Source organism: Oncorhynchus tshawytscha, linkage group LG19, assembly GCF_018296145.1.
Source record: "Oncorhynchus tshawytscha isolate Ot180627B linkage group LG19, Otsh_v2.0, whole genome shotgun sequence".
Lineage (NCBI taxonomy): Eukaryota > Metazoa > Chordata > Actinopteri > Salmoniformes > Salmonidae > Oncorhynchus > Oncorhynchus tshawytscha.
This window is the reverse complement of record NC_056447.1, coordinates 11,434,588-11,461,498: the sequence shown is the minus strand read 5'-3', so window position 1 is coordinate 11,461,498 and position 26,911 is coordinate 11,434,588. Positions and strand designations below refer to the sequence as shown.

The 26,911-nt window shown below is 41.3% G+C and overlaps 1 protein-coding gene across 1 annotated transcript; it reads left to right on the top strand.

Moving 5' to 3' along the window:
• The first annotated feature begins 695 nt into the window (after positions 1–695).
• LOC112218370 (eukaryotic initiation factor 4A-I) lies at positions 696–24,922 on the top strand. The gene is made up of 11 exons (XM_024379100.2): positions 696–828; positions 2,147–2,204; positions 2,466–2,598; positions 3,075–3,214; positions 8,068–8,236; positions 8,404–8,513; positions 17,046–17,189; positions 18,094–18,231; positions 22,986–23,075; positions 23,486–23,565; positions 23,876–24,922. The coding sequence occupies exons 1-11, from the start codon at positions 806–808 to the stop codon at positions 24,018–24,020; spliced, it is 1,230 nt and encodes a 409-aa protein (XP_024234868.1). The 5' UTR covers positions 696–805; the 3' UTR covers positions 24,021–24,922.
• Positions 24,923–26,911: the final 1,989 nt, after the last annotated feature.

Here is a 26,911-nt window from a genome sequence, read left to right as displayed (position 1 = left end):
TTTGTGTCAAGACTGCCCAAATGTGCCTAATTTGTTTATTAATAACTTGTAATGTTAAAAATTGCGCTCTCTCCTCAAACAATAGCATGGTATTATTTCACTGTAATAGCTACTGTAAATTGGACTGTGCAGTTAGATTAACAAGAATGTAAGCTTTCTGCCAATATCAGATATGTCTATGTCCTGGGAAATGTTCTTGTTACTTACAACCTCATGCTAATCGCATTAGCCTACGTTAGCTCAACCTTCCGGTGAAAGGGACACCGATCCCGAAGAAGCTTTAGAATATGTAAGGTCCTTGGACTAAGGAGGCTCCTTTAGTGCATTATAGGGCTAGATACATTTGCAGTCTTGCAGAAATTAATTTATTTTCGTTCCCGGATTTATTTGTATACATTTTATGAAACATGGTTTTTAATGGTCTATCTTGTTATAAGGTAATGGCTAGTGGAGTTCAAATAGTGTGTTGTATTATGCCTCATAATCAACAAATCCAATGAAGGCATTTGTTCGTTATGCTGGTTCTAATCATAGAATTATTCATTTATTTGGGTCTCTGCTTCCAATGGTGTTGTTGCTGGGGAGGAACCAAATGTCGAGTCCTCCTTGTCGCTCCTATTATGGTCAAATAAAGGCGGAGACCATACGTTCAGTGACTTCTTAGATAGCCAATAACATGTCACAATGGGTTTAACAATATGATTCTGGCGTGAATGATAGTCCCCTTCAGCAATCACAACCTGAGCTTCCCAGACCACGTTGTGGTATATAACACTTTTTCGCGGCGTATTTGCCCTTTGTGATAATGTCGGCAGATTATGAAGAGAGGTAAAGAAACCTGCAAATTGTTCCATTGTTTTATTATAACCAGTTACACATATGGCTATATGAAATAACGCGGTCAGCCCCGCAATTCCTTTATAAAATGAAACATTAATGTTTTCCTTGTGCTGTCGCTTTAGTGCTAACTAACGTTAGCAACTGTAAACTAGCTAGTGGTGGCCGTATTGGAGCCACTAGCTAGCTGGCCAGGTCTAACTGCAAGCCCGTAGTACATGTTCCACGTTATTGTGCCCTGTGTTATTGTAAACACTGATTTGCTGGCCAGCCCACGAACGTTACTTGAGTAATGCTGGGTGAAGGCGAGCTGCTAACATCGGCTAAGATGGCTAACTAGTTATTTGGCAGGCGAACACCAGACAGGGGTTGCGGGAAAATGGTGGCCTGTCTCACCAGCGAGCCCCGCCATGGTGCCCAGGTCACGTTGAGCGAACAGACGTTAACTACGAACTCCCGGTAGCTGGTGTCTCGCTAGCTACAGTTCTTATCCGGAATATTATGCGTAGGCGCTTGTTGTTTTCGTGTAGCATCGCTAGCAACAGTTCTTATCCGGAATATTATGCGTAGGCGCTTGTTGTTTTGGTGGAGCAACCCTTTCCGCTAACCTTGTGCGCTATGACCACATGCTTTTCGGGTAAAGGGTCGCTCGGCCTGGTGGCGGTGCGTTATTTGTATTTTTTTTCTTTATTGCAACAGTGAAGGATTTTCTATCAGATGGGCCATCCGGTTGAGTGACTGCTCCTTCCAGTTAGTATGGTTAGCTGTCCCTGTTGAATGTGTCGTGTTGCTTGTTAGCCAAGGTTAGTAGTGTAATCATTTACAGTTCCACTCGGGACTAACCAGCCAGAGAACCCCCACCAATGTGTTGTCCACCATTATTCAAAATCTCTGAGTGCAAGTTACTGCATGGGCGTGTTCCGAGTCGTCTGCACTGGGAAGACTTAATGAAATATATATATATTTTTAAATTGAGTGGCGTCACAAACTTGGTTGTGTGTGTGTGTGTGCCCCAACTTCTGCATCGATGGTCGCCAGCACCACCATCTTATGCGAGTTTATTATACATGGGGGGCTCGATGCAGTCATTGGCACTTCATGTCATGCCCATTACAATCACTCTCTCTGGCATCAAACCCCTTCTAGATGAATTCAGGCATGTCATCCCATTACAATCACAAACTCTGGCATTAGACCCCTGATACATTTCTGGTTAGAAATGTTTTTGTTCCTGATATCATTAGAATTTGCTAATGTGTTATGAAACACATGCATCATCTAGTATTGACATGTGGACGTTTTCCTCCAGAGACCTCTCCAACAGAGACAATGGCCCTGAGGGCATGGAGCCAGATGGCATCATTGAGGTAAAGTTAAATGTTTTGTTTGTGTCAGGCAAGTTTGTCAAAAGTTGGATGAAGGACCAGTTAAATTGTTGAATAGTTGAAAGGCATGTAGTCCAATGGGGTGGAGGTGAAGATGCGTACAACTCACACCCACAATCAGGGTCTTGCTTGGTTTTCCATCTCTCCTCTGGTAGTTAAACAATACTGGGAGTCTGTGTAAGGACTACAGTATCTGGTTACTATATACACTAACCGTGGTCTGGTATTTTTCTCTCTCCACAGAGTAACTGGAATGAGATTGTGGACAGCTTTGATGAGATGGCCCTGCGTGAGACTCTCCTGAGAGGAATCTATGCCTATGGTTTTGAGAAACCATCTGCCATTCAGCAGCGGGCCATCCTCCCTTGTATCAAGGGTAAGTTCAAGTTTCCTAAAATCAACTCCCACACACAGGATATTGTGTGTGGGAGACCTCTGCATGTTTGTTCTTTTCCATCAACTTATGAAGATGGGTATAACTTCAGTATCAATAGTGTTGATTTTTGTGGTCTTTTTCTGTCAATATCTAGCCTAAGTTGTCGCTGACGGAAGTTGCTTCTATACTTAATTAATCCTCTTCATTCCTATGTGGAACATTAGGTTTTCTTGATCATAGTACACTGGCTTTTATTTATTCCATCATATCCTACATGTCAGGTTTGGAGACTTTCTCAATCATGAGTCTAAACAGTGAACCAAATGCCTATTAAACTTATCCATGGTCATATTCACTAGGAACCAACTGGGATGAAACTGGGAAGGACCAGTCTGAATTTGTCCAATAAGAAACACTTGGTATTAGTGTTTTGTTATGGTGTCCACTAATGAATACCACCCTTCATTCCCCACCAGGTTATGATGTCATTGCACAGGCCCAGTCCGGCACAGGGAAGACTGCCACGTTCGCCATCTCCATCCTCCAGCAGATTGATATCGAGCTGAAGGGCACCCAGGCCCTGGTCCTCGCCCCCACCCGAGAGCTGGCTCAGCAGGCAGGTTACACACACACACTTAAATTGCCCTAAAAACTGTCCACATTAAATGCAACTTCTGTACCCTTTACACACTGTCGTGCCAACTCAAACGTACCATGCTGGATCTGATATTTTTGATATCACGTGGGCCTTTCCAGCCGTGTTCTAGCAACCTATGGTGGATGAATAGCCAGCACAGTACAGCTTGGCTTCACTCTGCTCTATAGTGTGAATCAAACCCTGTAGCTTGATGCTGTAATGTGCCACCCCTGTCACTGGGCAAGGCGGTGTGTTTGAGTGGGACTGAGTCTTGTGTCTGTCAGGATGAGAGAGATTCTTCCCAACTGCCTGCCTGTGCAGTGAGCAACATGTTAAGGGCTCAAACTCATGAGTTATAAAAGTACTGTTGCTTGTCCGATGATGACTAGCAAACTAATGAACATGTATGCTAAAATTATCTTGAACGTGGAAGTACTTAAAATGTGACTTAGGGAAGGGAAGTAGGGAAGTCAAATGTTCAGCCTACTGCACTAACACTATGGAGACTCTAGAGCGCCTGGTTAAATTGTTTGAGAGCATTTTCAAAGGGATACTTTGGGATTTTGGCAGTGAGGCGCTTTATCTACTTCCCCAGAGTCGGATGAACTCATGGATACCATTTTTACGTCTGCATCCAGTATGAAGAAAGAATACTCTGAAAAATCTTGAAGTGTCCTTTTAAACTCTCTGAATGGTTCAATTTGTGATCAATAGAGTGGGCAACGTAACATCTGAAATTGACATTTTAATTACTTTATATTGTGCTAATTTCCTTAATGTGGACATATTTTACTGCCTTACACAAGCTTGTATTTTCACCCCATAAAATGTAGTGGAAATCCACATCCTTTTTTTTGCTCAGATTGGTGGTGATGGTATGAAACTTTAGTCATCACAATGACATAAGATCAATTGCTTAAAACAGATCATTAACTTCGCATAATCAGCTGTACAAAACCAATGGGGTGTGCAGGACTTGGAACTGAGTTCATTTTCAAACTCTCATAAGACACAAACAATTAAGGACATTCTCTCTATAAAAGTCACTGGCTAAACACCAATACACAGATGTGACAGAAAAATTATCACTTAAGCCGGGCGTACATTACACGATTTTGGCCACGATTTAGCTGTCCCAGAAGTTTTTTATATTGGAGAAACAAAATCCTGATGTCGTTGCCTACTTGGGGGGTGCAGCTGTCACCGACGCTCGTTTTAATATGAACAGGTCAGACACAATCTGAGGGCTACCGATCGAGTCTTTGAGCAGTCCCAGACATCCCGATATTTCCAAACATGTTTGATTTTTATTGGCACAATTTGCAATGCTCTTTTAGTGTGAGATGTGCAAGGACACGTTTTGAGAATGGTCATCAGCAATAGCCAATGAGAGCTCGTCAGGGAGTTGACGTTGTTTCGCGTCACCCAGAATGTGTACTCTCGAGCAGGTGCAATGACTACTACTAGTATGCATTTGTAGTTGTCTTTAGCCAAAGCCAAATTGTCATTGTTACAGCTCTGAAGTTCACAAGCAATGTTGTTCAATTGACAATGTTGGCTAGATATTTCAACTCTGTATGGGACGCGTGAATGTCTGAATTAAAACGTTTGAGTCTGCTTTGAGCCACAGCTCGTTGTAGCTATGTTAAATCTATTCCCATGATTGTTTTCGTGAGACGACGTGGTGTCGAGAATTCTCACAATCAAGTCAAGAATCTTGTAGTGTGTGACCACCATCTGTGCCACGTCGTTTAGTGTGCACCACTACGTTGGCTAAACACTACAGGAAAGACGGTAGTTTTTAATGTGAGAGGCTCAGCGGTGTTAGGGTTTTGAAAGTCATGTAGCATACACCTGGCTTTAAATAGCAGCCAACAGTTGTAAGTGTTGCTATCCTATGCCGCGTTGTGATTAGTTGAAGCTACCAGAAAAAGTGGTTTGTTAGCTTTTCCATGATGGCAGCCTCCTGAAATAAACGTCCAACGTTCCAAAACGCAGATCTTAAGCCTTCTACAAGTTCTCATCTAACCAACCATTTCTAGGTTATTATTCCAGGTTTCCGTGTGGCCTTTGAATGGTATAGTTTAAATTAAACAGATTCCTTAGGTTTTTGAGCTGTTAGTTTGAACAGAATGTGTAACCTCATCTCGAGCACAATTGATTTCGACATGATAATCTAGTTGAGTGATTGACCGTGTTGCTTTTCTGTTTCTGTGCCCCCCGTCTCAATGTAGCCATGTTTTGCTGATTGTCCTCCAACCTGTGACGTGAAAATACCCCTCCCTCATCGATTAGTTATGTATTGCCACTTGTCAAAACAAGTGTTTTTGTTGTGTGTGGAGTTTTATAAAGTGCTCATCAGAAGAAGGGAAAAAAATGCAAGTAATATCACTATTGTTCCACATGTACAGTGGGGAGAACAAGTATTTGATACACTGCCAATTTTGCAAGTTTTGCTACTTACAAAGCATGTTGAGGTCTGTAATTTTTATCATAAGTACACTTCAACTGTGAGAGACAGAATCTAAAACAAAAATCCAGAAAATCACATTTGTATGATTTTTAGGAATTAATTTGCATTTTATTGCATGACATAAGTATTTGATCACCTACCAACCAGTAAGAATTCTGGCTCTCACAGACCTGTTAGTTTTCCTTTAAGAAGCCCTCCTGTTCTCCACTCATTACCTGTATTAACTGCACCTGTTTGAACTCGTTACCTGTATAAAAGACACCTGTCCACACACTCAATCAAACAGACTCCAACCTCTCCGCAATGACCAAGACCAGAGAGCTGTGTAAGGACATCAGGGTTAAATTGTAGACCTGCACAAGGCTGGGATGGGCTACAGGACAATTAGGCAAGCAGCTTGGTGAGAAGGCAACAACTGTTGGCGCAATTATTAGAAAATGGAAGAAGTCCCAAGATGACGGTCAATCACCCTCGGTCTGGGGCTCCATGCAAGATCTCACCTCGTGGGGCATCATGAGGAAGGTGAGGGATCAGCCCAGAACTACACGGCAGGACCTGGTCAATGACCCGAAGAGAGCTGGGACCACAGTCTCAAAGAAAACGATTAGTAACACATTATGCGGTCATGGATTAAAATCCTGCAGCGCAGGCAAGGTTCCCCTGCTCAAGCCAGCGCATGTCCAGGCCCGTCTGGAGTTTGCCAATGACCATCTGGATGGTCTAGAGGAGGAATGGGAGAAGGTCATGTGGTCTGATGAGACAAAAATAGATATTTTTGGTCAAAACTCCACTCGCCGTGTTTGGATGTAGAAGGAGGATGAGTACAACCCCAAGAACACCATCCCAACCGTGAAGCATGGAGGTGGAAACATCATTCTTTGTGGATGCTTTGCCGCAAAGGGGACAGGACGACAGCACCGTATTGAGGGGAGGATGGATGGGGCCATGTATCGCGAGATCTTGGCCAACAACCTCCTTCCCTCAGTAAGAGCATTGAAGATGGGTCGTGGCTGGGTCTTCCAGCATGACAACGACCCGAAACACACAGCCAGGGCAACTAAGGGGTGACTCCGTAAGAAGCATCTCGAGTGGCCTAGCCAGTCTCCAGAACTGAACCCAATAGAGTATCTTTGGAGGGAGCTGAAAGTCCGTGTTGCCCAGCGAAAGCCCCGAAACCTGTAGGATCTGGAGAAAGTCTGTATGGAGGAGTTGGCCAAAATCCCTGCTGCAGTGTGTGCAAACCTGTTCAAGAACTACAGGAAACATATGATCTCTGTAATTGCAAAAAAAGGTTTCTGTACCAAATATTAAGTTCTGCTTTTCTGATGTATCAAATACTTATGTCATGCAATAAAATGCAAATTAATTACTTAATCATACAATGTGATTTTCTGGATTTTTGATTCCGTCTCTCACAGTTGAAGTGTACCTATGATAAAAATGACAGACCTCTACATGCTTTGTAAGTAGGAAACACTGCCGATTTTGCAGGTTATCAAATACTTGTTCTCCCCACTGTATGTGTAGATAGTACATTTAGTTTTTCACACCTTATTGAACAGTGGGGACTGTGAAGATTCATACGCATGACAACATATGCTCTATACACATGTTCATATGGATTTTGTGTGGTAGTAGAGTAGTGGCCTGAGGGGGCACACTTAATGTGTTGTGAAATCTGCCTTAATATGCGGAAACAGTTTGATATATTTGTATTTATTATGGATCCCCATAATTTTGCAGTTGTCACAAAGTACTTTTACAGTAACACAGCCATAGACTAGGGAGCAAGCGGAAGCACAGTCGCCAAGGAAAGCTTCCATTGGTACATATTTGTTTACATGTCCATGGTCTCTTAGTAGGTAGGGCAAACCCAATTTGGGGATTTCTGATGTCATCAAAATCATCCACCGCATGTTTTTGGACTCATTCAGGGGATCCATAATAAACACATCACAAACTGTTTCTGCATATTGGTTATTGATTTGGACACTTTCAAGCTGTGATTTGACATTGGGCTATTTTATCGAAATGTTTTATCAGGAAGCAGCGACAGCATCATTTTCAACGTTAGTTTTATAAATATAAATTGAACTTTCAACATTTTGTATTGTTCTTAATCAGGTAATAACTGCTGAATGAGTCCAAAAACATGCTTGATTTGAATGATATACCAAAAATCACCAAAATGGGTTTGCCCTGCTAAGAGACCATGGACATGTAAACAAATACGTGCCAAAGGAAACTTTCCTTGGCCACTGTGCTTCTGCTTGCTCCCTAGTCTAGGCTGTGTTACTGTAAAAGTACTTTGTGACAACTGCTGGCTTTGCGTTTGATTGACTTCCCCCCTCTTCAACAGATCCAGAAGGTGATCCTGGCCCTCGGCGACTACATGGGAGCCTCGTGCCATGCCTGTATTGGCGGAACAAACGTCCGCAACGAGGTGACAAAGCTCCAGGCTGAGGCTCCCAACATAGTGGTTGGAACACCAGGCCGCGTGTTCGACATGTTGAACCGCAAGTTCCTCTGTGAGTGATGTCCGTCTTTTTGTTACCAGATTTGTTCAGATAACAACCGTTTGTCAAACTTTTCTCAACATTGTTTACAGCTGTATGTTTTTGTTTACTGAAGAGTATTGACATTTCATTTTGTGTTCAAGTTTTGTCTAAACCAAGTGCTCATCTTCCCCCCTCAGCTGCTAAGTACATCAAGATGTTTGTCCTTGACGAAGCTGATGAAATGTTGAGCCGGGGTTTCAAAGACCAGATCTATGAGATTTTCCAGAAGCTTGGCACTAGCACACAGGTATGAAGACAGATTGTGTCTAACAGTACGTTAGGAAGTTATGCTCTACCTGAAGCCTTTGCAATTTTTATTTACTTTTATTTATTCAATGTAGCCCAATTGAGACCATTGTCATGTCTCATTTGCAAGAAAAATATAAACTACAAGACAGCTATAAATACATTACATCAGGTTATTATTACAAGTTAGAATCGTCAATTGAAATAATTGCACACTTCATTAAACAGTTTTAAACTACCCCATCGGCACCAGGGAATCCAGGTGTAATTTGTTTTGTAAGGTATTCCATAACTGTGGCGCGTTAAAACTAAATACGGATTTACCTAATTTTGTGGAGACAAGTGGGAACTAGAGTTAACTAACCCTGTGAATGAGTGTGGTAGCTCATATTTTTGTATTTCAACAGTGAAGTGAGTTATGTTGGAAGCTTGTGGGAGTAATGAAGTGGTCTACAGAACTTTAGTGAGGTCCAGCTGACCTTCGGATGCAGTGATGAATATTAAAACTGTCACCTGTAATTAACCATAGGGCGCTATGGTAGACTGCATCCAATGGTTTGAGAGTAGTGGCTGCTGCATTCTGGTAAATGGTGTCACCATAGTCAGGAAAGTTGACTGCACAATCTGCTTCCTGCTGTTAATGGAGAGGCAAGATCTATTTTTTTTTAAAGCCCTCTTTAAATCTTAGCTTTTTAACTAGGTCATCAGTATATTTTGTTCGTTAGATCTTTATCAATCCAAACGGACAGATATTTATAGGCAGGAACCCGCTCAATGAGAGCTATCCAATGAAAGACTAGCCCATCTGAGACATTTTTCAGTGAGTTAGAGAACATGTATTTAGTTTTGCCTGCATTAACTACAAGTTTTAAATCCAGGGCTTTCTGTAATACAACAAAATCAGATTGCAGCTCTAACATAGCTTGGTTAAGTCAGAGCAATAGCATACAAAAACGTATTGCATACAGATGAATATTACAGGATTTAATAGATAGACCAATATTATTTATATAAACAGTAAAGAGAACATGTCTCAATACCAACTTCTGCAGTACACCTTTCGTAATATCCAGGAAACTAGACAGCATCAGAAGGCATACATTGTGTCCTGTCGGTCAGATGGCTCTTCAACCATTTGCAAGACTCCTTGTCCATGCCTGTTTCAGACCGTTTTTAAATGAGTGGCACGTCTAAAACAAGAATAGTAGCTGAAACCGTATGATGTCCATATCAAAAATCAAACTGGTGCATATTTATATTAGTGAGAAGTTGAAAACCTTAGCTGGGAGTTTGTCAAGGATTCTAATACCTTGGCTAGGCAACATGCTTTAACTTGGAGATTGGGTGGTAATTATCGAAGTCAGAAAGATCCCTCCTTTATGTAGGGGGAGGATGTGCAACTTCCCAATTCTTAGGGATAACACCGGTAGCAATTGTCAAGTTAAAAATACAGGTTACTTCTTCGGGATAGGCATCCCGTCAGCGGGACACCAGTCGACAACATCCGGTGAAATTGGAGGGTGCGCAATTCAAATAAATAATAATATTAAACATACAAGTATCATTTAAAAGCTTAAATTCTTAATCTAACAGCGTTGACAGATTTACAATCGGCTTTACAGCAAAAGCATACCATATGATTGTTTGAGGACTGCGCCCCACATATTTTTCAACCAGCACAGGCTTCATAAAAATCACAAATAGCGATTTAAATTAATCACTTACTTTTGAAAATCTTCCTCTGTTTGCAATCCCAAGGGTCCCAGCTACAACATGAATGGTCGTTTTGTTAGATAAAATCCTTCTTTAAGAAGGAATCAATCCTCAAGGTGTTTTTCACATATCTATTCAATGATAAATAATTAGTGGCAGTGGGTTTCTCATCAGAGGCAAACGGAAAAATACTGCAGCTGGAGATTACGCAATAATTGCGACGGAGGACACCAAGCGACCACCTGGTAGATGTAGTCTCTTATGGTCAATCTTCCAATGATATGCCTACAAATACGTCAAAATGCTGCAGACACCTTGGGGAAAACGTAAGCTGACTCCTAGCTCCTCCACAGCCATATAAGGAGTCATTGCCATGAGGCGGTTTCAAAAAATGCGGCAGTTCCTGATTGGATTTTTATCTGGGTTTTTTCTGTAACATCAGTTCTGTGGCACTCACAGACAATATCTTTGCAGTTTTGGAAATGTCAGTGTTTTCTTTCCAAAGCTGTCAATTATATGCATAGTCAAGCATCTTTTCGTGACAAAATATCTTGTTTAAAACGGGAAAGTTTTTCATCCAAAAATGTAAATAGCGCCCCCTAGTTATAAAAGGTTAAGGAATTACCTGCAGCCAACCTGTGCAGATAAAGCAGATGGTATTTTAAATTCACCGGTCACATTATTTTACATGATGAAGTTTGCATAGTTCCCCAGTCACGTTTGTTTTTGAAATTAAGGATCCCTATTAGCTGGGTCCAGTAACATTACGGTAGTACAATTTAAGAGATTACATTTCATAGCACATTGTGTTCCCCCAGGCCAATACTCCCTACCACACATGTACAACACAAAATCCATGTGTAAGTATGTGTCTGTTCAGTCCCTGCTGTTCCATAAGGTGTATTCTTATCAGTCGTTTTTAAATCTGATTCTACTGCTTGCATCAGTTACCTTATGTGGAATAGAGTTCCATGTATCCATGGCTCTACATATTACTGTGTGCCTTCCATATTCTGTTCTTGATTTGGGGATTGTGAAGAGACCTCTTATGTCTTGTGGGTTTTGTATGGGTGTCAGCTGTGTCCTAGTAGTTTAAATGGACACCTCGGTGCATTCAGCATGTCGACACTTCTTACAAAACAAGTAGTGTGTAAGTCGGTCTCTTCAGCTTTGAGCCATGAGATTTACATGCATATTATTGTTATCTCTCCATGTACATTTTAGGGCCAGTTGTGCTGCCCTGTTTTGAGCCAATTGTAATTTTCAGAAGTCCCTTTTTGTGGCACCTGACCACACGACTGAAAAGTAGGCTAGGTGCGACAACTAGGGCCTGTAGAACCTGCCTCGTTGATAGTGTTAATTAGGCAGAGGAGCTTTTTATTATCGACAGACTTCTCCCCATCTTAGCTACTGTTGTATCAACATGTTTTGACAATGAGTTTACAATACAGGTTTACTCTAGCAGTTTAGTCACTGCAACTTGCTCAGTTTCCACATTTATTTATGACAAGATTTAGTTGAGGTTTAGTGAATGATTTCTCCCTAATACCAAGCTTTTAGTTTTTGGAATATTTAGGACAAACGTATTCCTTGCCACCCATTCTGAAACTAACTGCAGCTCTTTGAGTGTTGCAGTGATTTTGCTCACTGTAGTAGCTGATGCGTATAGTGTTGAGTCATCCGTATATATACATACACACGGGCTTTACTCAAAGCCAGTGGCATGTCGTTAGTAAAGATTGAAAAAAGGGGCCTAGACAGCTGCCCTGGGGAATTCCTAATTCTACCTGCATTATGTTGGAGAGGCTTCCATTAAATAACACCCTCTGTTCTGTTAGACAGGTAATGCTTTCTCCACCATATCGCAGGGGGTGTAAAGCCTTACCACAAGTCTTTCCAGCAGCAGACTGATCGATAAGGTCAAAAACCACACTGAAGTCTAAAAAAACAGCTCCCTCAATCTCGTAATCATCCATTTCTCTCAGTCAATCAGGCATTTGTGTAAGTGCTGTCCTTGTTGAATGTCCTTCCCTATAAGCGTGCTGAAAGTCAATTTGTTTACAATAAAATGGCTTTGTATCTGGTCAAACACTATTTTCCCCCCCAAAATTTACACTGTATTGGTAACAGGCTGATTGGTCTGCTCTTTGAGCCAGTAAAGCGGGCTTCACTATTCTTGGGTGTCGGCATTACTTTAGCTTCCCTCCAGGCCTGAGTGCCCATACTTTCTAGTAGGCTGAAATTGAAGATGTGGCAATAATGTCCGCTATTATCCACAGTATATTTTTCATCCAGATTATCAGACCCCGGTGGCTTGTCATTGTTGATAGACAACAATTTAGTCACATCTTCCACACTCGCATTACAGAATTCAAAATTACAATGCTTGTCTTAACTAATTTGGTCAGATATACTTCAATGTGTAGTCAGTGTTTTTTGCTGGCACGTCATGCCTTTTTTTCATTGGCAAGATTAGCAAACTATCATTAAAGTAATTAGCAATATCAGTGGGTTATGTAATGAATGAGACATCTGATTCAATGAATGATCGAGTTTGCCTTCTTGCCCCAATTATACTGGAGCACCATAAATTACATTTTCTTTTCATAGTGTAGTTTCTTATTTTATTCAGTTTAGTCACATTATTTCTCAATTTACAGTATGTTTGCCAATCAGTTTTGCAGCCAAACTTATTTGCCATTCCTTTTTCCTCATCCCATTTGAACCATACAATTTTTCAATTCCTCGTCAATCGGGGGGGTTAAATCAAAAAGCATGATCATTACACAGGTGCACCTTCTACCGGGGACAAAAGGCCACTTTAAAATGTGCAGTTTTGTCATAATGCCACAGATGTCTCAAGTTGAGGGAGTGTGCAATTGGGATACTCTCTCAACCCTTACTCTCTTTGCGTAACGCGTATATGCGTCTCATGCACATGACCGATGGGGTCTGACTTGTAGCATATCATCACATCAATAACTTGGTTATAACAAACACTGCATACATGACAGCTAAGTGGATGCAGAGGACATGACGGATGAACTCAATGGGAATGTTTACTGGTTGCTCAGGAGGTAAAGGAGAATTCAGATGTGTGGAATAAATTTGACTCATTGTGGAAAATACTGGAGACCAAGAAAAAGGTAAGGAGCAAAGTGTAATGTTCATTTCTCGACCATAAGCTACATCCAACGTTGTTTTCGAGAATTTGGCAGTACTTCCGACCGCAGACCTCATGTGGCCACGCCAGCCCAGGACTTCCACATCCAGCTTCTTCACCTACGGGTCATTGAGTATTTCTGTCTAATAAAGCCCTTTTGTGAGGACAAACTTATTCTGATTGGCTGGACCTGGCTGCCAAGAGGCCTATGCCCACCCATGGCTGCTCCCCCTGCCCAGTCATGTGAAATCCATAAATTAGGGCTTAAGGAATTTTATTTCAGGTGACTGATTTCCCTATATGAACTGCTATTCAGTGGTCTTTGAAGTTGTTTTATATTTTTATTCGGTATAGAATGGAAAATAAATGTGTTGCATAACTGTTGCGGTTAGTTTACAATATCATTTTTCTGACCGTTTGGAACAATGTAAACCACTAAATAAATTAAGCGTACCGGAGTCTTAACATTTTTTTGTAAAGCCTTTGTTACCTCAGACTAAACATTTGCGTTCATTGCTGAATGCAATTTTTGAAATAGGATGGTTTTAGTGTAAGCTAATTATTCAAGGTTTGCTTTATTTGATTATCAAACTAAAATGCTTGATTTGGGTTTCCAATCATGAATGACTTGTATGCTGTGTGATGACATGAACAAATTATTGAATGAAACCGTAGCCTATATAATCCTGAGTAAGTCACGGTTAATGAAGGCTATTATACTAAGCCTACTAATGATGACATTACATATTATAATGATGATCATAATAGTAATTAACAAGGAGATCAACAGCTAATATGTTTTTGACAATTTGGAACCGTGTAAACGACACTTAAATACATTCTGATACCATATTGGCTGTTCTATTTTACGTGCTACCCCAGCCAAACCCTCATTGTGCGCCACTCTGAGACTCCCGATCACAGCCAGTTGTAGTACAGCCCGGGATCGAACCAGGGTATAAGGTGACCCCTCTAGCCTTGAGATACTGTGCCACTCGGGAGCAATCTGGAGATCGTGTGGTTGCGTGAGGCTAGATTCTCACGGAATCGGGCTATTAAACAAACAGGCAACAGAAGCAGGATCTGTCTTATTTCTGTAGATATATATGGATGATTTATAAAGCCAGGCACATTTTAGAAATTAGTCTATTGATTATTGACCTAATTAAGTTGGTTTCCTCCTCACTTTTCTTGGACAATTAAGGCGAGCTATTTTCTCGTCTCCTAATCGTTCCGTATCGTTCTCAACACCAATATGCTGATTAACTTTTGCTGTTATGCACATAGCAACATGGTCTAGGAAAAGGCGCCAATTCAACAGTTCACTGATGTTTCAGAACCACGGACAGTGACCGCTATCCAACGAGGGAGAAAGCGCCCCATTGTTCTTTATTTAATATAACCATATACACTTTCAATAGCACGTGTCTTAATGATGGACTGTGCCATCCACACGGCCTCCACAATGGATCAGTCCACTCAGACAGGCGACTAAAGACATCTCGTTCGACCAACAGCCTATTGACTGACCAATCTTCAAAATGGGGTCAGATCTACAGCAAATGTTAGTGCATCAATTCATTCCTCTAATCCAGGGATGGGCAACTTTGATGGGGTGGGGGCCACAATCAACTCTTTAGTCCGCAATGGCATGCAGGTCTGTAGACCTACAGGGTGCAGAGAAAATGTTATCCTTTTTTTAAATATGGTATCTGAGTGAGAGTGATTATCGAAATCGACAGGGGCCCACCGGTTGGTAATTCAACAATGTTTACAATTTTAGATAACTGCCCATTAGACTAATTTGCAAATGAAATAAAAACTACATTTCACATTGTGTATTCTACTATTCTAACGCTCAACAGTAAGTTCAGACCCTGACTGAGTAAAAAAAAAAGAGATTGATCCGGGGCCTCCAGATCCCTGCTCTAATGAAACGGAGTAGTTTTAAAGTGAAAACATATTGGATCCCATGTATCCACACTGAACACAAATATAAAGGCAACATTAAACGATGTTGCTGAATTACAGTTCATATAAGGAAATCAATTCATTAAGCCCTAATCTCTGGATTTCACATGACTAGGCAGGGGAGCTGCATGCCCACCCAATGGGGACTGGGGCCCAGCCAATCAGAACAAGTTTTATTACAGAGACTCATACTCCTCAGCACTCCCCTCAGACGATCCCACCGGTGTAGAAGCAGGATGTGTAAGTCCTGGGCTGGCGTTGTTACACGTGGTCTGCGGTTGTGAAGCTGGTTGGATGTACTGCCAAATTTTCTAAAACGATGAAGGCGGCTTATTGTAAAAAAAAAAATTACATTTACATTTTCTGGCAACCGCTTTGGTGGACCTTCCTGCAGTCTGCATGCCAATTGCACATTCCCTCAACTTGAGACATCTGTGTCATTGTCTTGTGTGACAAAACTACACATTTTAGAGTGCTGTTTTATTGTCCCCAGCACAAGTTGTGTAATGATCATACTGTTTTAATTTTGTGCACAAAATTTAAGAGAATTGATTTTTGTGCGTATGAAGCATTTTTGGGATATTTTATTTCAGCTTAAAACATGGGACTAACACTTTACATGTTGCGTTTTATATTTTTGTTCAGTATAGATGCGTATCGAATCGTCTTGAAAGGGAAAGATGCACATCCCTACAGACTACCCCATGCTAATCAGGAAACTCTTGGGTATGTTGTGAACTGTCATTGCAATTGCTTTGCAGTGTAGCTAGCCACTGAAATACTCTGAATTCACTAGTGCTCTCATTGTATCCGGATGTGTACAGCAGATGGGAGTTGTTTTCATAACTTAGTTAGCTAACACATTTCGAGAAGAAGTTGTATTACGTGCCCAGCTAGCGTAAGCAACGTTTGGTGTTTAATAAGACTGTCTAGACAGCTGAGCTAGCAAATATTGTAATAAGTTTTTCATTTTGGATTAGAGAAAGGGGAAGGGGAATACCTAATCAGTTGAACAACTGAATGCATTCAACTGATGTCTTCTGCATTTAACCCAACCCCTCTGAATCAGAGAGGTGCTGGGGGGCTGCCTTTATCGACATCCATGTCATCGGTGCCCGGGGAACAATGGGTTAACTGCCTTGCTCGGGGGCAGGACGACAGATTTTTACCAGCTCTGGGATTTGATCCAACCTTTCGGGTTACTGGCCCAACGCTCCTACCTGCCCAACATGCTCTGCATTTCAGGAATCACAGTAGCAAGTACTTCTGCTACACTGTTCAATTATTTAGCCATTTAAACAATACATTTTTTAAACTATTTTTGCCGCTGGCTTTCATGAGACTTAAACGTGATCTTGTCACAGGTGTCAGACTCGACGGCAGTTGCTATCCATTGGAGCGTTGCGATTGGTTCCCCACATTCTTGGCGGGGCATAGCAAAGGGTCAATTAAGCATAATCTCTGGGAATATAGAATTTTTTTTTTTCAAGTAGAATGTACTGTGCTTTTCTCAATGTTAGCTAGTACTTGTCCCAACCCTCCTCCCTGGTAGTGCTCCTAGAGAAAGAGCTAGCAAGAGGGAGATGAACAGCTGAGCACACCATAGTAATCTTCAATGATCCATGTATTCCTTTGTCAAGTGATTGCTCTATAGAGCTAAAACCTTTTCTCAACCCTGTTTTCCAGGTGGTTCTCCTGTCTGCCACTATGCCTCAGGATGTGCTGGAGGTCACCAAGAAGTTCATGCGTGAGCCCATCCGTATCTTGGTGAAGAAGGAAGAGCTCACCCTGGAGGGTATCCGCCAGTTCTACATCAACGTGGAGAAAGAGGTATTGCTGTAATGGATGCATGTTATACTACGTTTGTGTGCGCACCCGTATAATGAATGTATTGCTCTTTTTATATGCTCGTTATTACAATCTTGTGAGGCCCTTTGCTCTACTAACAGGAATAAGTCAAGTAATGAAGTAGCCTCATTTGGTCAATACAATACAGTAACTGTCCTGTTAACATGGAATGATAATCAATGAGACATTTAGAAATGGCCTTTCCTTTCTTAAAATTGTAGTATTTCATTATGAAGATGGTTGATTTTGTATGAAAGAGCTTGCTACAGTGATTCTAATGATGAGTTTAGCTATATCCTCTTGAGCACTTTGGAAATATTGTTGGGTCCCAAGTTCCCTCTGCATCTCCAGATCTGTATATAACTAAGAGATGCTCATGTCTCCACCCTAACAATGGGAGTTGTCCCGAAGGCGGGCGACAGGCTTAGGTCCAAAATAAGCCCATAGAAACACATTGGGCTTATTTTGGACAGATGTGAATCCTCTCACTTGGCCTCTTTATGGCGTCTCCCAAGCTGTTGGAGGAACAATGTTCTTTGGCAGAGGAAGTCGACTGCTCTCCACTATGGCTGGCGTCTTTGTCCCTCTCCACAGCTTTAACTTAAAAGAAACCTCTTCATAATTTAGATGTTTGCTAATACTGTAATATCAACCTTTTGTGTAGATACCCCTTTCACACTACTGAGCTGAGACAATATTTACTGCACTAGCCAGGTAACTAGCCTGGAACTGTGCTGGATAAGGAAAATATCAAAACAAAATATCATAGCATGGATAGTGTAATTTGGGTTGGCACGATAGCTTGAAATAGGTGTTCATGACCAGGTCTTAGGCTTGAAGTTTTCCCATGTCTTCAGACTCAATTCAACCCGCTTTCCTTTGTTAGGAGTGGAAGCTGGACACCTTGTGTGATCTGTATGAGACCCTGACCATCACCCAAGCTGTGATCTTCATCAACACCCGCCGAAAGGTGGACTGGCTGACTGAGAAGATGCATGCCAGGGACTTCACAGTCTCTGCCCTGGTAAGAGCTCCTGCACTTCCAGCTCGCTGTCCATGTCGTACGTACAGTGTTGTCATACCGATAGATGCTAATTGGTTATCCGTCGAAAATACAGTTGACCAGTCATGCTTATCGGTCTGTTAATTTGCATAATTTTGTGGAATTCAATTGTCCCGTGTATTTTTGTTAGTCGGCATGCATTTTCTTTATCACACACGCACAGCATACAGAGCCTAGTTTGAGAAGCGGAATAGCCTACCTACCATCTGTCAAGACTAGGTCCTCAAAAAGCCTGTAGGCTACTGGAGTGAAACCTGCTTTTGTAAGCCCAGTCATTGCGGAACAAATAACAATTCTAAACACAATCGCGTGTTCGCTTTATAGTGGCCACAATTTAGAAAGGAGCTCTTTTTATTTCTCAACTTGTAAAGCGCACCTTCCATTCGGCTGCGTAGACTATAGCCTGCCTACTGTTGACCTTCAGTGTCCCACCACTTTGGGAGCTTGAGGCACTATAATTGTTTAAAACCTGAATGTTTTACTTCAAATAATGCTATCTTATTTTGCTTTAAAGTAGCCTTGCAAAAATCCAACCATAGAAAAGTAAATGGCAAAGATTTTATAAATACTTCCTCGTGCAATTAACTTTGAATTAACAATTAGTTTTGAATACAAAATAAGTAACCTACGTGATTCAATATAGATCCGACCAAGAGGTCACAACTGGTTATATGTGAATGAGTGATGCGCGTTTGGAGCAATACTGGCTGTGTCCAAGGCTCAGCCAATCGTTCACATAACAGAATGATCGGCTATGAAAAGCCAACTGACATTTACTCCTGAGGTGCTGACCTGTTGCACGCTCTACAACCACTGTGATTATTATTATTTGACCCTGCTGGTCATCTATGAACATTTGAACATCTTGGCCATGTTCTGTTATAATCTCCACCCGGCACAGCCAGAAGAGGACTGGCCACCCCTCAGAGCCTGGTTCCTCTCTAGGTTTCTTCCTAGGTTTTGGCCTTTCTAGGGAGTTTTTCCTAGCCACCGTGCTTCTACACCTGCATTGCTTGCTGTTTGGGGTTTTTGGCTGGGTTTCTGTACAGCACTTTGAGATATCAGCTGATGTGAGAAGGGCTTTATAAATACATTTGATTTGATTTTGAGAATGCAGCACGCAATGGCTAGACAACGGAAGAGTGGAAAGGCAGTTTGCCAGTTACAGCAGCGCGTCCCCTGAACGATAACGAAGAGGTAGGTGAGACGCCTGACGATGGAGACGGGTGGGAATGTGATGAAGCCTACTTCATAAACTGTAACCGATAAACAACTGGCATTTGTAGAGTTTGAGATGAGGGTGCAAGTGTGGCGCAACAAGAATTGCTAGCGTTAAGTATCTTGCTATCTGCATCGACTTCTCCGTTAGCTAGCCAGAGAAATGTTAAGCAACATTAGCCAACTTATCTGATCAAAAAATAGAGTTTATGGTGTGAAAATTTGCTTGCTCATAAAGTCGGACAGCTAACGCTAGCTTACAACATCAGATGAGCTAACATTAGTAACCCAACCAATTCGCTATAGTATTAACTGGTATATGACTCCTTGCCGTTCAAGTTATAACGTTAGTTGTTTAGTGGACCCTTGCAATCTGTGAGAAATTTTAAGTAGCTAACGAACTAACAATGTAAAAATGTGCAGTGTAGGCCAAAGATATTGTTTTTGTTGTGTTGAACTTGACAGTAACACGTGAGTAAGGGGGGATTATTTAATGTTTTACTCAGTGAATGTTATTTAGCCTTGTGCACTTGATCAATGTCTACTATAGTGGCCACTAACTATAAGTTTCTTTTAATTCTGTTTCTCCTTTCAGAGTATTTTTTCCCAAGTGCAATATTTAGATGTGTGTGGTCACAGGCATTCTATTATAAAGGCTGTCATGGCTAACTGCAATATTAGTGTCATTTTTAAGACTTTCTCAAGAGTGTCAGTTGCAGTAAAGTCTAGGCAACAAATAACATTGGAAACGTTTACATTATTTTTCTTTCTTTACATTTTTTAGCTGTAAGTTAGGTTCACATTAACCACTTATTTTACCCAGACTGATCATGTAGATCGTATTCTTTGTTGTTTAATAAGGTAAAAACCTGTATTTCAAGAAGGGATCCAGCCTAAATCACTAGAAATTAGGATTTTAAAGCCGATATTTTATTTTTATCCCCCCTAGCAGGGATATTTTTTGTTTCAGTGCAAAAATAAGTGTCACCTTTTTGGGCCCTCACCAGTTTGCAACCCTGGTTCTATTGGTTTTCATATCAACATTATTTAATTGTCCAGAAGCCAAAAGCACAATCCTAGTCATATTAGAAACCCATCATAGTAGTTGCTACTAGATTCCCTTTAAGTTTCTAACAGATTTGAATCTCGGTCACATATGAATGGAAATGCTCACATTAGGTAGGCCGTTTTGAACTGTTTTCAGCTAATTGCATTTGGGCAAATGTCTGAAAATGGCATTTTAGTAGCTGCTTCATTACAGGAGTTGCGTGTTCAATGTTGGTTAGTTTCAGGCAAAATTGACCAAAATGTGCCTCCTTTACATACTTAACAAAATATAAACGCAACATACAACAATTTAAGATTTTACCAAGTTATAATTCATATGAGGAAATCAGTCAATTGAAATATATTCATTAGGCCCTGATATATGGATTAGGTTACAGATACCTTTAAAAAAAAATGTGCCTCAGGATCTCATGGTATTTTTGTGCATTCAAATTGCCAATCGATAAAATGCCATTTGCTTATGCCTGCCCATACAATAACCCCCCCACCGTGGGGCACTCTGTTCACAATATTGACATCAGCAAACCTCTCTCCCACACAACGCCATACACAAGGTCTGGTTGTGAGGCCTGTTGGATGTATGGCCAAATTCTCTCAAACTACGTTGGAGCGGCTTATGGTAAAGAAATTAACATTACATTCTCTGCCAACAGCTCTGGTGGACATCCCAGCAGTCAGCGTGGCAGTTGCACGTTGTGTTTTGTGACAAAACTGCACATTTTTCTAGTTAACCTCTCTGGGGTAGGCGGGACGCTTCGTCCCACATGGCCAATAGCCAGGGAAACTGCAGAGCGCCAAATTCAAATACATTTCTATAAATAACAAACTTTCATTAAATTACACATGCAAGATAGCAAATTAAAGCTACACTCGTTGTGAATCCAGCCTACATGTCAGATTTCAAAAAGTAATTTCGGTGAAAGCATAAGATGCTATTATCTGATGATAGCACAACAGTAAACAATGAGAGTAGTATATGTCAACTCTGCAGGCTCGACACAAAACGCAGAAATAAAATATAAATCATTCCTTACCTTTTCATGAGCTTCTTTTGATGGCACCCCTATATGTCCCATTAACATTACAAATGGTTATTTTGTTCGATTAATTCCATCTCATATATATCCAAAATGTCCACTTATTTGGCGCGTTTGATCCAGAAAAACACCGCTTACAACTTACACAACGTCGCTACAAAATATCTCAAAAGTTACCTGTAAACTTTGCCAAAACATTTCAAACTACTTTTGTAATACAACTTTAGGTATTTCTAAACCATATATAATCAATCAAATTGAAGACGGGATGATCTGTGTTCAAGACAGGAGCAAAACAAACTGACACTACTTTTCTGGTTACGCGCCTCTATCAAAAGGTACACATGAAGTGACGTTCGTTCTGAGCTATTGGTACTTCTTCATTACACAAAGGAAAAACCTCAACCAATTTCTACAAACTGGTGACATCCAGTGGAAGCGGTAGGAACTGCAGGAAAAAAATCTGAATGGTTTGTCCTCTGGGTTTCGCCTGCTAAATAAGTTCTGTTATACTCAGACATGATTCAAACAGTTTTAGAAACTTCAGAGTGTTTTCTGCAATACTAATAATAATATGCATATATTAGGATCTGGGACAGAGTAGGAGGCTGTTCAGTTTGGCATGCTATTTATCCAAAAGTGAAAATGCTACCCCTTACCCCAAACAGGTTAAATAAGCATGCCCCGTTCAAACAATTTAGAACTAAGAGCAGATCTAGCCCTTGGTTCTCTCCAGACCTGACTGCCCTTGACCAGCACAAAAACATCCTGTGGCGTTCTGCATTCGCATCGAATAGCCACTGCGATATGCAACTTTTCAGGAAAGTCTGTAACCAATATACTCAGTCAGGAAAGCTAAGGCTAGCTTTTAAAAAAAAAAATCCTAATTAGTTTGTTGATAAATTTAAGTTCATAACTATGCTCTCAAACAATAGCATGGTATTCTTTCACTGTAATAGCTACCATAAATTGGACAGTGTAGTTAGGTTAACAAGAATTTAAGCTTTCTGCCCATATCAGATGTCTCTATGTCCTGGGAAATGTTCTTGTTACTTACAACCTCATGCAAATCACATTAGCGCACGTTAGCTCAACTGTCCCGTGGGGGTTGACACCGATCCTGTAGAGGTTATAAATTGTATTGAGGTGGCAGCATTAATTTACATTATCTGCAGAATCTTAAGTTTCTCCATTGCTTCTTAGTGCCTCTATTTGTGCGGAAAACATACTGTCGATCTGGTTAGATCAGCATTTCTTGGTTTTTGATTTCCGTAATGTGAAATGAAGTGCTTGTGGTGTTCACAGATCCAGGCTGACTGTCTTGTTTGACTATAAATGGGTCTGCATAAGAGTCTACTAAATATAAAATGTGACACCTTCCTTCCTCCCCAGCACGGTGACATGGACCAGAAGGAGAGGGACCTAATCATGAGGGAGTTCCGCTCTGGCTCCAGCCGTGTCCTCATCACCACAGATCTGCTGGTGAGTTGAGTTCAGGAGACGAAGCAGCACCCTACTACCTGGGCAGAGCACACTGTGGCCTGAATCTTTTCATTCATTGGATGTAATAAATATCATTTTTCTTATTATGTTAATCAACTTGGCAAACCCTTTTATTCAAAGTGACTTCCTTTACAGTGATATTAAATGTGTAAGTGAGCTCTATGATCTATTGATTTGGCCTATTCTCAGTAATGCCAAAGTTTTAGTCAAGTGGCACATTTTTTGTATGTTATCTCTGGAATCGAACCCATAACCTTTGGCGTTGCTAGTGCTACACGTTTACCAGCGGATTCACATGGAACCAAGCTAGCCTGCACCAGGGTTCAGGGTAATAAAGGAATGGCAGCTAGAGGTCAGTGCAGGGGTGCTGATCATGTTGTTGCTTTCAGGCCCGAGGAATTGATGTCCAGCAGGTGTCTCTGGTTATCAACTATGACCTGCCAACCAATCGTGAGAACTACATTCACAGGTAGGAGGGACCCTGAGTTATATTAAAAACAAAGCTCCATAGGAATAACTTATGTCACTGTTTTTATTATGGCAATCAACATGGTTCATATTGGGGTGTGAATTTTCTGCTTTTCTGACATCCTCCATCTTTGAAATGTAACTAGCTAACCACAAACCAATATCCTACTTTTTCTGACTTGTTCTATAATGTCCTGGGCTCGTTCCTCCTGGTTTGTTCATTCAAATCGTATTTATTTCTCTACCGTTTTGATTCTAAATTCCGATCGGCAGGGTTCGTATTAATCTGGGCTTTAATTGTTGTGTGCCAGGATCGGGCGAGGAGGCCGTTTCGGCAGGAAGGGTGTTGCCATCAACATGGTGACTGAAGAGGACAAACGCACACTCCGGGACATTGAGACGTTCTACAACACCACAGTAGAAGAGATGCCCATGAATGTGGCTGACCTGATCTAGACTACGCCTGGCACCCTGCCTGCTGGTGATACCTTAACACTCTACAGACCATCATCATCCCACTACCCCCCCCATTCTCTAACATCTCCCGTTACCTACCTATCACCCACCTAAACAAGCCTCCCACGTATCCCAATTTTGTGCTCTTAAATGGGTTAGGGGAACTCCTGTTTTCCTCCTCTTCCATGCCCTCTGCGGTCCCTCAGCTCAGCCCCACTCATTTGTTTTTCTATGGATCGCCTTGCTTAATAAAAATCAAGAATTGTATTTTACTTGGCCACAGATGAGATTTGCTATGTTTGTATTAGCAGCAGACTTGATATCCTTGTGGTCTACAAGGACCCTTGCGACTCCATTTCAATAGGAAATGGTGACTTCTTGGGGGATGGGGATTGCATCATTCAGTTCCATTCTTTATTTGCATCGAAGTTATATTGTATCACTATCCATTGCTGATATGCAGTAGTTTTTCTGCAGGAGTGTTTTTAAACAGAAACAAGGGATGACATTGTTAATCTGTTTGATCGTTTTTTTTTTGTTCCATGTGCCCCCTTGGAAGTACCCCCTTGGAAGTACAGCAATTATTTGAATACACTTGGTGGTGTTCCAAACATGTTGGTAGATATTTCTAGTGTGTATAATTGACATTTCACACGGGTTGACATTGAACCCTTGTTCTAAACGTTCATTGACATTTTTGGGGGAGAGCATGACGGTGTATAGGGGGGGTATTGGGAGGTTTTTTTGGTTGCAAAGATATTTGGACTCGACAAACCCTATAGGCAAATCAACATCCAGTACAAACTATTTATTTTCCACCCCTTTTTTATTCATTAGTTTGGTTTCATTTTACAAATTGGGGGAGGGGAATGACTTCAATAAAGTTACCAAATAAAATCCTGCATTTGTTTTGCCAGTTATTTCTATCCTATTGTACTCAGTGTTTCTCATCAGGGCTGAGTTGGTATGTGGTCTGTCTGTTTCAGAATGCAAGATCATTGAGTTGGCCAGATGACCCTGAAATGATTTTCATATTTTTGAGCAATACAGATGTGTAAAATGTGCATGGTATGGGTTACTTGACAACCAAAACCCATATTCAAGTTCAGCTTTCTAAATGAACCAGATCGACATGATCCTGTTTTCTGGAACACCCCAGTGGTCCTGCAGGGGGTTTCAATGCATTCATAGTAGGACCATGAAAGGATTGCGTGCTTGTCTTGTATTAGCCCATAAATGTAGTTCTCATATGAATTCTTGGATTGTCTAATGAATTCTTGGATTGTCAAATGTATACAGTGCGTTGGGAAAGTATTCAGACCCCTTTTCCACATTGTTACGTTACAGGCTTATTCTAAAATTGATTAAATATGTTTTCCCCTCAATCTACACACTATCCCATGACAGCAAAAACAGGTTCAGAAATTTCTGCAAATGTATTACAAAAAAACCCACTTGCATAAATATTCAGACCCTTTACTCAGTACTTTGTTGAAGCACCTTTGGCAGTGATTACAGCCTTAAGTCTTCTTGGGTATGATGCTACAAGCCTGGCCCACCTGTATTTGGGGAGTTTCTCGTTCTTCTCTGCATATCCTCTCAAGCTCTGTCAGGTTGGATGGGGAGTGTCGATGCACAGCTATTTTCAGGTCTCCAGAAATGTTTGATTGGGTTCAAGTCCGGGCTCTGGCTGGGCCGCTCAAGGACATTGAGGCTTGTCCCGAAGCCGCTCATGCATTGTCTTGGCTGTGTGCTTAGGGTCGTTATCCTGTTGTCAGGTCATCCTTCGCCCCCGTCTGAGGTCCTGAACTGGATCTTTGTACTTTGCTCCGTTCAGCTTTCCCTCGACGCTGACTAGTCTCCCAGTCCCTGCTGCTGAAAAACATCCCCACAACATGATGGTGGCACCACCGTGCTTCACCGTAGGGATGGTGCCAGGTTTCCTCCAGACGTGATGCTTAGCATTCAGGTCAAAAAGTTGAATCTTGGTTTCATCAGACCAGAGAATCATTGTCTATCTCCAAGCGGGCTGTTATGCCTTTTACTGAAGAGTGGCTTCTGTCTGGCCACTCTACCATAAAGGCCTGATTGGTGGAGTACTGCAGAGATGGTTGTCCTTCTGGAAGGTTCTAACATTTCCAAGGAGGAAGTCTGGAGCTCTGTCAGCATGACCATCGGGTTCTTGGTCACCTCCCTGACCAAGGCCCTTCTCCCCCGTTTGACTGGGCGGCCAGCTCTAGGAAGAGTCTTGGTGGTAACAAATCTACCTACATTTAAGAATGATGGAGGCCACTATGTTTTGGGGAACCTTCAATGCTGCAGAAATGTTTTGGTACCCTTCCCCAAATCTGTACCTTGACACAATCCTCTCTCGGAACTCTACGTACAATTCCTTCGATCTCATGGCTTGGTTTTTGCTCTGACATGCACTCTCAGGTGTGTGCCTTTCCAAATCATGTGCAATCAATTTAATTTACCACAGCTGGACACCAAGTTGTAGAAACATCTCAAGGATGATTATTGGAAACCGGATGCACCTGAGCTGAGTTGTGAGTCTCATGGCAAAGAGTCTGAATACTTATGTAAATAAGGTGTTTCAGGTTTTTTATATATATATATATATATATATATAATACACATTTGCAATTTCTAAAAACCTGTTTTTGCTTTGTCATGATTGGGTATTTGTAGATAGATTAAATGTTATTTTAGAATGAGGCTGTAACGTAACAAAATGTGGTAAAGTCAAAGGGTCTGAATACTTTACCAATGTACTGTATGTATACTGTGAGCAACTTTATCATGCAAACAGTTGTCTGCTGTGCAAGCATAATTAAACATTGACATTGTAGACTAGCTGAAATTTGTATCTGTATGTTTTAACATAAACA